This window comes from Nelumbo lutea, chromosome 2 (genome assembly GCF_056320005.1).
Source record: "Nelumbo lutea isolate HS-2025 chromosome 2, American lotus-T2T, whole genome shotgun sequence".
Taxonomy (NCBI): domain Eukaryota; kingdom Viridiplantae; phylum Streptophyta; class Magnoliopsida; order Proteales; family Nelumbonaceae; genus Nelumbo; species Nelumbo lutea.
Window position 1 is genome coordinate 39,338,246 of NC_142685.1, and position 12,182 is coordinate 39,350,427.

General features: G+C 39.0%; 1 protein-coding gene across 4 annotated transcripts in view; it reads left to right on the plus strand.

The window, feature by feature from the left end:
• The window catches only part of LOC148870003 (SET domain-containing protein), an 85,045-nt gene that overhangs the window by 25,867 nt on the left and 46,996 nt on the right, over positions 1-12,182 (plus strand). For 2 of the 4 annotated variants that reach the window (XR_016107284.1, XR_016107285.1), the window contains exons 7-10: positions 7,395-7,471; positions 7,722-7,919; positions 8,092-8,169; positions 8,808-8,917. Coding sequence is in view for 2 of the 4 variants with exons in the window: in XM_088970139.1 (XP_088826265.1) it covers positions 7,395-7,471; positions 7,722-7,919; positions 8,728-8,917 (465 nt within the window). In the remaining 2 variants the exon portion in view is untranslated. Of the gene's footprint in view, positions 1-7,394; positions 7,472-7,721; positions 7,920-8,091; positions 8,170-8,727; positions 8,918-12,182 lie in introns of all 4 variants that reach the window. The other 2 variants (XM_088970139.1, XM_088970138.1) reach the window with 1 other exon arrangement.

The following is a 12,182-nucleotide window of genomic DNA, read 5'->3' on the forward strand; positions in this document are numbered from 1 at the left end:
TATAAACTTCATGTTAAAGTATAGAAAATCAACATATTCCAACATATTCATGAGAAGAAAAAGAAGAAATAAAAGAAAATTAAAAAAATATAGGGACTGAACCCCTATTTCTGTTATAGGAAAGAAAAAGAAGAAGAAAAATCAGTATATACACACACACAATTAGTAAAGAAAAAGGAGAAAATGTGTTGATTGGACAACATTTTATGTTCTTCCTTGTTGGTTTAGGTTTTGAAGTCTTTTGAGGGTTCAATACAGCATTTAGCAATGTTTGTGTTGATTAAACCCTAACAAATAAGAAAATAATAAAAAGAAATTAGTATATAAACACACAAAATGAATATTTTAGTTTAAAAATGTCTTTTATAATTATAACCTAAAAAATTAAGAATATAAAGGTTTTTTATAACACACTATAGAAAACTTCTTCGCGATTAGACGAGGGGAGCATCCAAGGGCGCCTTGCTGCCTAGTCGTTGCCTTGACGACTATGGCACAGAGAAGTCAAAAGAAACTTTCCCCAGGATCTCAAGCAGCTGAACCAACTCCCCAACCTCACTCTCTCTGAAACCCCTTCTGAAGCCGAAATCCCAATTAGGAGACACGGGAATCAAAGGCTAAGAAAGGAATCTAGAGATAGGTTCCTTTTAAACAAAGAAACAAAGTATAACAAAGGAAATAAATCTTTCAGTGCGGAGTTACCAATCCAAACATTTTCCCAAATAAGATAGAGCTCCCAGAGCAGACATCATACCTGACATGATTTAATTACAGCTAGGAAAGTTAACATGGTATTAGAGCTGGTTGCTCTCTTATCTATTTTCTCATCTCTTGATCCACACTGAAAGTAGTAATCCTATCATCCTATTAAGATTTGCTGCCCTAACTGTTCGGTAAAAGGGATTAGGTTAGTTTTGATCGACCCTAATTGCTGTCCTGTCTGTTTTGCACAACCAGCAGGAGAGATTTTATTAGATCTATCTTGGGAGACCTTGGATCTAGGCCAAACTTCAGATCTACTGTTTCCTAGACCTGATCTATTCACCCTACAAACAACATCTAGTTGGGTGAAGTTTTTGAAGGAGTTCAGATCTTCTTTCTGGGGCGGCAACAGTGTACAGTTTCCTTTTTTTGGACTACAACATCTTTGGACTTCAGGGCTTCTATATAAACCTTAATCTACGCCTTTCTCTCCATATTGAAGGGTTATCTCAAGGACTTTAAGATCTGTGTTTGAATATTCTTTTGGAGTTCTTTTGAAGGCTATTTTAATCAGAACAAAACATTTTGACAATATGAGTGCGATCAAGATAGCATCCAATCCATTTTTTCATGAATGTAGCAAGCATATAGAAGTGGATTGTCATTTCGTCCGAGATCTCCTTTACGACCATATTTTTCTTTTCCACATTTCTTTCATATTGCAACTTGCCAATCTATTCATCAAAGCAATGACTCGGGCCAAACACATGTTTCTTATAGACAAACTGATGTTTTTTCTCCAGTATCAGTTTTAGGGGGAGTATATGCAGAGAAGAGATGTAGTTCTGTCTTCTTGTATTCGATTGTATGTGTTAGAGCTAGCCGAATAAGGGTAGATTAGTCATTTTATTTCTATTAAGTTATGTGCTTATGTGGCAGTCTTAATAGAGACTTCCTGTCCCATACTTAAGTGGGGGCAGTTTAGTCTTTGTACTAATAATTAGAGGCTAATCCATATTAAGGGTCGACTGATAGGGTTTAATCTATCAAGTTCGACTGTTCTCTTCATCTTCTTCTTCTTCTCTTCTCCTGGTTCGAACTACTGTAGCTATAGAACAAACATGGTATCAGAGCAGGACGTTGCTCTCTAAATCTCCATGGCCCTCCTTCTACATGGGCCAATCATGCAGTAGCTGGTGGGGTTGATGTCAGTGATAACCAATAGACAAATCTAACTCCTTCCACATCTATATCTGTTTTCGGGAAGGAGATGGTGAGTATACCGCGTGATGAGTATGAGCGGTTCCTCCAGACTACTTCACAGCATACTACTGCCACCCTTGCCCACTCAGGTATATAGCTTGTCTGTCATCCAAACCCTCTCCCTGGATTATTGACTCTGGAGCCTCTGATCACATGACCGGGACTCCAGGTGTGTTCTCTTCCCTTTCTGAAACTTCCACATCTCAAACTGTTACCCTTGCCAACGGTTCCCCTTCTCCCATCTGTGGTGTTGGTAATGTTGACACGACTTCTCTTTCTTTATCATTTGTTCTATATGTCCCTAAGTTTCCGTTCAATCTTATGTTTGTTAGTAAATTAACCAAGACTCTTAATTGCTCTATTACATTTTTCCCTTCCTTTTGTGTTTTTCAAGATTTCAAGACGGCGAAGAAGATTGGTGGGGGGCATGAGGCTGGTGGATTGTATTACCTTGATGGTGGTGGATCGTCAGTTGCACTTCAGACTTCACTCACTCCTCTATAGTGGCATTGTCGATTAGGACATCCATCTCTCAAGGCACTCAAGATACTGGTTCCGTCTTTGAGTCATTTGTTGTCTTTACAGTGTGAGTCGTGTCAGTATGGGAAACATCGTCGTGTTCCCTTCAGTCATAGAGTTGAAAGTCGTATGTTGAGTCCTTTTGCTTTGGTTCATTCAGATGTTTGGGGCCCGATTAAAATAGAGTCTTATAATGGTTACAAGTATTTTGTCACTTTTATTGATGAGTGTTCAAGGATGACATAGATTTATTTAATGAAAGAAAGGAGTGAATTATTTTCCATTTTTCAAAAATTTCATACTGAAATACGTACACAATTTGGTGTTCCAATCAAAGTTCTTCGTTTAGATAACGATCGTGAATACTTTCTTACTTCCTTTCAACAGTATTTAGAACAGTATGGCATCATTCATCAAACTTCATGTGCATCCACTCCTCAACAAAATGGGGTGGTTGAACGAAAGAACCGTCATCTCCTTGAAATTGCTCGGTCTATTCTTCATCATATGAGTGTTCCTAAATGATTTTGGAGTGATGTTGTACTTATTGCGTGTTTCCTTATTAATCGGATGCCCTCCTTCATTTTTCATGGTCGGTTTCCCTTCTCTATCTTGTTCCCCACCTTGTCTCCCTTTTCTTTAACACCTCGTATCTTTGGCTGTGTGTGCTTTGTTCACAATCTAAGTCTTGGAATAGACAAGCTGGATGCACGCTCTATTAAGTGTGTCTTTCTTGGCTACTCTCGGACTCAAAAAGGGTACAAGTGTTACAATTCCATTACTCGGAAGTGCTATGTCTGTCCTGATGTCACCTTTTTTGAGTCTCTCCCGTTCTTCTCGGGACCTGAAGTATCCGTGTCTCCACCTTTGCTTCCTCTTCCTCTTCCAGTCAGTGATCTCGTTCCGTGTGTTCCAGTTGGGGTTGACCCTTCACCTCCTCCAGTGCAGATCCCTACTGAACGACCACCGATCCGGCACATGTATGCTCATCGACAGACACCAGCTCCTCCTCCAGCTTCTACCTTGTCTGTGGATCCCGTTGTTGCTCTTGTCCCTGAACCTTCAGGACTTGATCTTCCCATTGCTTTACGAAATGGTAAACCTAGTTGTACCCTCCATCCCATTTCCAATTTTGTTTCAGTATTTCGCCTTTCCGCTTCACATCGCCATTCTGTTTCACTATTGTCATCTATTTCTATACCTAAGAATGTTCGAGAGGCTCTTAACTCACTTGGGTGGCAGTAGGCAATGGAGGAGGAACTCTCTACCCTTCAGCATACTCACACTTGGGAGCTCACTACTCTTCCACCTGGTAAGCATGTTGTGGGTTGTAAATGGGTGTATACTGTTAAATACTTGCCAGATGGTAGTGTGGAGCGTCTGAAGGCCAGACTTGTTGCTAATGGTTATTCACAGTTGTATGGAGTGGACTATATGGAGACCTTCCCTCCAGTGGCTAAGATTGGCTCTATTCGTGTCTTAATTTCCCTGGCAGTTATGTATGATTGGCCCTTGTTTCAACTTGACATTAAAAATTCTTTCCTTCATGGTGACCTTATGGAGGAGGTATATATGGAGCAACCACTTGGGTTTGTTGCTCAGGGGGAGGATGGTAAGGTGTGCAGACTGAAAAAAGGCAATTTATGGGTTGAAACAATCGCCTCGTGCTTGGTTTGGGAAGTTTAGTGAAGTGGTGAAGAATTATGGAATGAAACAATGCCAGGTTGACCACTCGGTGTTCAACTATAATTCAAAAGTCGGAAAGATTTTATTAGTGATCTATGTGGATGATATTGTCATAACTGGTAGTGGCAAATTGGGGATCGATAAACTAAAGGTCTTTCTACAAAATCATTTTCAAACAAAAGACCTTGGGACATTGAAGTATTTATTGGGTATAGAAGTTGGTAGATCAAGACAAGGTGTAAACCTGTGCCAAAGAAAATATGTTATTTTTCTGCTGGATGAAACAAGACTGTTAGGTGCAAAACCGGATGAAACTCCCATGGAACCAAATGCTAAGTTGAGCAGTGATACAGGGGAAATATTTGATGATCTTGGAAGGTATAGACGACTAGTGGGGAAGTTGAACTATTTGACTATCACGAGACCAGACATCTCCCTTGCAGTTAGTGTGGTGAGCCAATTTATGTAGAACCCTCGGATATCTCACAGGGATGCAGTTCTTAGAATTGTAAGGTACCTGAAGGGAGCTCCAGGTCGTGGGTTATTGTACAAACCAGGAGGAAAACTTGAAGTAATTGGGTATACAGATGCAGATTGGGCAGGCTCTGTGTTTGATAGAAAATCTACTAAAGGTAACTGCACATTTCTTGGAGGAAATCTTGTGACATGGAAGAGTAAGAAGCAGACGGTTGTGGCAAGGAGCAGTGCTGAAGCCGAATATAGAGCCATGGCACACACTACATGTGAACTAGTATGGCTGAGGAATCTCCTATATGAAATTGGGTTCTCCATGGATAGACCTATGAAATTGTACTGTGACAATCAAGCTGCACTCCACATCTCATCCAACCCTGTTTTTCATGAGAGAACAAAGCACATAGAGATTGATTGCCACTTTGTAAGGGAGAAGGTCTTTACTGGAGAGATAAGCACAGAACATGTGGGCTCAGGTGATCAGTGGGCAGATTTGTTTACAAAAGGCTTAAGCTTAGGGAGAGTGAACTATATATGTAACAAGCTGGGATTATACGACATATATTCTCCAGCTATCGGGGGATGTTAGAGCTAGCCGAATAAGGGTAGATTAGTCATTTTATTTTTGTTAAGTTATGTGCTTATGTGGCAGTCTTAATAGAGACTTCCTGTCCCATACTTAAGTGGGGGCTGTTTAGTCTTTGTACTACTAATTAGATGCTAATCCATATTACGGGTCGACTGGTAGAGTTTAATCTATCAAGTTTGACTGCTCTTCATCTTCTTCTTCTTCTTCACTTCTCCTGGTTCGAACTACTGTAGCTACAGAACAAACAATATGCTATTTCTGTAGTGTGTACACTATACAACATTGTATCTCATTGTATTTTTTCTTCTCTTGTAAGGATTTTGTCCTTTTATTCTTTTAATATAAAATACAGTTTCTGGGTTGGATTGACTGATTGAGACCAACCGAGCAGTCTTTGGCTCTTCCTGGTTTCTCTCTTGTCTCTCATTCTTTCTAGGTTAACAAAAGAAACATTACAGCAGGGATTTTTTGAGAAAAACAGATTTGGCAAGTGGGAGTTGGTGGTAACAAAGTTTGTTTCCAGTTTTTGTGAGCTAGAGATATCTGAATTGATGTCAGATAAAGGAGATGAGGCTATTAAAAGTCAGAAAAATAGAAAAAGATGTTGGGGAAAAAGAATTAAGCATGGAAACAGATAAGACACTTGTTACTATAGATTCATGAGGAGCTGCAGAAGTTGAAGAAGGGAATAGCATAAGAACAGTAAGTAATTGGAGGCAGTTTTTCAAAACTGATGATGTAGGTGAGAAGGAGTTTTGTGGAAATTGTGAGGAGGTAAATGACCTCTGGAAGTAGAGGATGAGGGAATGGTGAGAGGTAATAGAACTGAAATCAGAATCCCACTAAATCCCCCCCCCAAAAAAAAAAAAAAAATGAAGGTATCTAATAATGGTCAGTTGATTCATGTAACAAAGGTCTTTTCCAAATTGAAAGATGGCCTCATTGGCGGAGGCCCAAGTAGTAAATTCAAGAGGATGTTCAAAAGAAAGAGAATGGAAGTCATGACCAGCTTGAACAGAAAGGAGGTTGGAAGAGCTCCTTCAAACCAAGTTCCAGATTGTTTGAAGAAGGGTTCAACTTCAGTTCCTCGTGAAGAAGATGTCTCGTTAAGAGAGGAGGGTCTGCCAGGGGCATTGGATGAAATAGAGAAAGAGAATGCAGAATGGGAAAGAGGAAGAAGAGGAGGTGATTGTTGATCAAGTGAGAAAAATAGAGAAGTGTGGATTTGGAAAAGATTGTGGAAATTGAAGTCCAAGTAAGCAAACTCTTGTTGGAGGTATTTACCTTAGAAGCAGTAAGAAACAATCATTTCTAGCCAGATCTAGTACTCAGGCCAAGTATAGAGCCATGACACATGGTGCATTGGAGCTTTTATAGGTTGGATCTTTGCTTGGAGAACTGGGGATATGGACAGAGCAATCACTGATGCTGTATTGTGATAATCAGGCTGCCATAAATATTATAATACTTTCTAACATGAAAGAGCCAAACTTATTGAGATCGATTGACATTTTATTAGAGAGAGTTACTCTACCAGGTGGTTGAACTTTCTTACCATCCTACAATGTCTCATCTGAACACATTCTGACATGACCTCTTGATGTAGCAGAATGTACTTAGTTAGATATAAACTCTCTCTATCTCGACGCCACGAAAGGATTACTTTTAATCTTTTATTACATGGCAGAGTGCAGTAAAAGTTATATTGCAGTCTAATTGTTGGCATAGAGTGGTTCCAGGAGGTCATAACGGCTACAGCTGATCTTTCATAGATCCATCTTCAATTGTTGTTTATTTAGAACTATTATTTTGTTAAATGCACTTCTTGTTAGTTTTTCAAGACATATATTCTATTATAGAGTGATGCTGTTACAGTGTATATCCACATTTTGAGTTCGTTTTAAGCACTTGTTAGTTATTTGAACATCACAATTCTTCTTTTCTCGTAGTATCTCACCATGTTATCAGCATTTTACTTTACTGGATGACATTTTATGGCCATTTTCTATTGCTCCGGCTGTGTTTTTACATTTATTTATTTATTTACTTGAATGGACTATTTCTAGGCTAACTAGTTGTACTGCACCAAAATTATTAATTATTTTCACTAATGTAGTTACATATTGAAAGTTTTCTTTTTTAATGGTCTGTTTTTTAACAGGGCTGAGCTTTGGACTTGATGCACTTGCTGCTTTAGAAGGAACCTTGTTGTTTGAGGAGATAATGCAAGCCAAAGAGGTTATGAAGTTTTCTTTTATACTACTAGCATTCAGCTTCTCATCCTTCCTAGAAAATTTTATGGTTTAAGATTATGTTTCAAATTATTGTTGTCCAATTTATTGCTTTATCCTTATCATTTCAAGATATTGTTGAGTAAGGTGGAATTTGGGTTTTGCCTCATTATATAATTAAAAAAAGAGATGAAAAAGTTGGGTGGGAGTGTTATTGACCAACATGTGAATGTAATATCTTTTCCATTTTGTTACAGCACTTACGCACACAATATGATGAATTGTTTCCCATGCTTTGCTGTAATCATCCTGATATATTTAAACCTGAGCTGTACACATGGGACAAATTTTTGTGGGCATGTGAGCTCTGGTACTCTAATAGCATGAAGGTTGTTTTTGCTGATGGAAAGCTGAGGACATGCTTGGTACCTATTGCAGGGTTTCTTAATCATTCTGTAAGATATACTTCTCTCCTTGTTCTCAATTTCCTTTTTTTATCATTTCTATTTCTGCACCAGTGCACCTTATGGATGGTTGAAATGGGATTGAAAGAAGAAATCTTCTTAGTGAGAACAGCATTGAGTTTGACATAAATGCCCTTTTTTTATTATATAACACACATTACAGGGGGATCATGGGGTGGAGACAGAGCAGGATGCATGTGAAGTTCACTGGCCTTACCACAGAGAGCCTGCCAGTGCGCAGGTTCGATCCTGCATCTCCTCTCTTATTGGGATGTTGACTGACCATCCAAACTACTGGGTCATCATCATCATCAACCAAGACTTATCCCAACTATATGGGCTCGGCTACATGAATCCTGTTCTGCCATTCTATTCTCTTTAATGCCATATCCATATCCAAACTACTGGGTGATCGGTAAATATCCTATATTTATTCCTATAAAGGTCAAGGTTTTGTTTGTTTGCAGTAAAATTTCATTTACACTAGTACAAATGCATGACAATGCAAATGTGAAGAAGGAAAATTATTTTCCACTTTTTCTTTACTGTATATCTGTGATTAAGGTTTTGTTTCACTTCATCTGCACTACAAACGAACACTATAAGGTAAAAGTCGAAACAGAAACTTACACTAGTGCAAATGAAATTGCACTACAAACAAACCAGGCCTAATGTACAAACAAGAAGTAAAATAATGATTTTTCCTTTCCAAATATGAAGAAAAGATTGCACTTAATATAGTAAAGTCTTCACTGGTATTCTGAACCCTGGCCTCAAAGCTTTCCTCTCTTCTTTGCAGCTATGCCCACACATAATGCACTATGGAAAAGTGGATTCAGTAACAAATTCCCTGAAATTTCCTTTATTGCTACCATGCAGAGAAGGAGAACAATGCTATCTTAGCTATGGAAACTTTTCAAGTTCTCATCTAATTACCTTTTATGGCTTCCTACCAAAAGGAGATAATTCCTGTGATGTAATTCCATTAGGTAATGTTCTCACAATGATGTGTTTCATCAATCACATTTTTTACTACTTACATCTGTTTTGTTGATAACTAGGGTTATTTAGAAACCTCCCAAATGAAGTTTTCACTTGATCCTATTCAGATCGAATAAAATGGAATAATAAGAGGAAAAAGAAGAAATCAGTCTTAGAAATCTCAGCCTTGAAGTTGAAGAGAAGGAATTGGGAGAGAGAGAGGAGAACTAGGATGAAACAGTAGAGATTGAAGAGTCAATTTGATCTCTAACTGCTGCCCACTTTTATTCAATCATTAATAATAAGCAAATTACAACTTTGCAATAGAGAAAGAAAATAATATAATGTAAAATGCCAACACTAGAAATTAAAAGAAACAATAAGAGTTAAAAAATAAAAGAAAAGAGGAAGGTCTCTTGAAAGGAGAACAAGAAGTAGAGTTTGAGAGAAGAGGGAAGAGAGCCAATAATGAACCGGCCGCCTCTCCCATTTTCCTTTATACTTAAAGGGTAAAAAATATACAATGTCAAATATGCCCTCAATAGTGCGATTACTATTGACACGCTTAAACATAACCTTAACAAACGTTAAAATCATGGGCCTTGGGCCCAATAACATTAACTAAATAACAAAAACATATAATTAGGGTGGCAATTTTTCACCCAACCCACCCATTTAAATGGGTTGGGTTGGGTTGTGGATAACCATTGGGTTAACCATTACAAACATAAGTATTAATTCCTTAGCCTTTTTTTTAATTATTTTCATTTGAACTAAATAATTTATAATTAATGCATTAATTTTCTATTAATTATTGACTAAATTTAGTTTTGTCTTGAATCAACACACTTCGCCCAACATAAATCCAAATCAATTTGACCCGAGTTCGGACCAGTTCAACGCAGTCTGATCCAATCCAACATATGCTGATCTGGGTTGACCTGAATCCAGAATAGAGCCCGGGTGGGATGGTTGGGTACCGCTTGCTTTGCTCGGTTTGGGTCGTCCGGTCCAACCAGTATTCACGTAGACCGACCGACCAACCCAATACAAGCCGATTTGGGTTGACTCAAATCCAAAGCAGTTTCGGGAGGGATTGTTCAGTTTCCACATGCTTTGATTGGCCTGGACCGTCCGGCCGGCCAATACCCACACAACCCGACCCGAATATGGACCGACCTGATTTACTTATGTTGATCCTTTTCGGGTCAGTCGGTTCAGTCCCAAACCCGTGCACAAGCCTGATATGGTTCGGTCCAAGTCAATCCACCATCGACTAAACCTGTCTAGTCCGACCAGACTGATCCAGATCTAAACGGCCCAATCACCCTTGATGTGATTAGCTCGAAGATAATCCAATTAGATAATTCAAGTTGGTTTGACCGGTTTGAACCTAAGTGGTTCGGTCAAACCCAAAATCCGGACATAGTTAAATGGCTTCGCCGCTTGTGTAAAAATAACATGCATGTAATGTGATTTGAACCTTCACCACTTGTGTAAATAGTAACTCCAATTAGCACCAAGCTATGACCAACTTATTTGTTAAGAGAGAGTTTGTTTGTTTTTTAAGTCCATAAATATAAGATTAATAGGTTTGGGCGGGTTGGATTGGTTTAAAGCGGGTTTGGGTTGAACCCAACCCATTTAATTTTATATAACTGGGTCATTAATGGGTTGGCGGGTTAGATGGGTTGGGTTGAAGCTCAATGCAAACCCAACCCGCCCAATTGCCACCGCTACATATAATAGTAAATCCTCAACACTCCTCAATTTGGGAATAAATGTCACACATTTCCAACTTGTGTAGATCAAGTTCAAGCTTGTTTTTTGCAACTCCCTTGGTAAATACATAAGCTAGTTGTAAGTCAAATGAAACATATGGAAGGCATACTCTTGATTGCTGCTTGATTATCATAGTACAGCATCATAGGTTCCTCTATGCCATTCCAAGCTCACCCAATAAGGACTGCTTCCAAAGAAGTTTTGAGACACCATGAGCCATAGATCTGTATTACCTCCAACAAAGGTGCAAAATCCTGATGTAGACCTCCTTTCATCCAATAATCCTACCAAGTCTGCATCTATGTAGGCCTCTAGCTTCATATTCCCCTGATTAACGAACTATATTCCTCAACCCGGATGATTCTTTAAGTAGGTAAGAATCCTATCAATGGCTGCCCAATGTTGAACTTTAGGAGCACGCATGTACTTGCTCGCAATCGATAAACTAACCTATGACACCTCCCTACATCCTTTATTAGCTCACCATCTGAGGCATTAATCTTGTGGTTTTGATCAATAGGTGCATCAGTTGGTTTAACTCCAAGTTTTCTAATCTCTTGTAATAAGTCTAGCACATACTTTCTCTAGGCAACGAAGATCCCATGCTTGGACCTTGCCACCTCAATACCGAGAAAATATTTCAATTCTCCAATGTCCTTGATCTCAAACTCCTATTGTAGGGACTTTCTCAAGGCATCAATCTCGTTCAGATCTTTCCCTGCAACTACAATGTCAGCAACATATACTATTAGCACCGACACAAGGTATCCCCTTCTCTTCACAAAGAGCATATTGTCTAATTGAGTTTGTGTGTATCTAAAGCGAGTCAATGCTCCCCTTAACCTGTCAAATCATGTTCTGAATGACTGCTTGACTGCTTCAATCCATATAAGGACTTCTTTAATCCACATACCTTTCCTCTACCTACACCATCATAAAACCCAGTTGGAAGGTCCATGTACACCTCCTACAATTCTTCATTGAGGAATCCATTCTTTACATCAAACTAAAAAAATGGCCAGGAAATTTTAAGCATATATGAAGATCTAGAAAGAAATAGGAGAAGGATGGAGCGTGCTGGAGGAGACTTCTCACTGGTAGGGAAAAGGAGGAGATTCATCAAGGTGGAATCCAAAGAACTGTTGTTGGAGCAGACATTTCATCATAAGGAAATTGCATTAAAGATTAGGGAAAGTAGAAAAGGGACAGTATTCCTGGTATGGGAGACGATATTCTGGTTCCAAAGCTTCCTCAATGGGGCAGCGAATGTACGCTGGCACTTGGAGTGGAGAGAAAACATCAAATCCTCTAGCAAAGAATACCTAGCCAGTAGAAGAAGGAACTCGAGAGGCTGGTTCGTGACCCTGGAAGAGAGATTTGAAAAGGGGAGAAAACAGATGATTGTAATACCAGAAGGTTGAAATCTAGGAGGGTGGATGGGGGTAGTTAATGAGTTGCATCAACTTATAACAGGGATTCTAATGTCAGAGT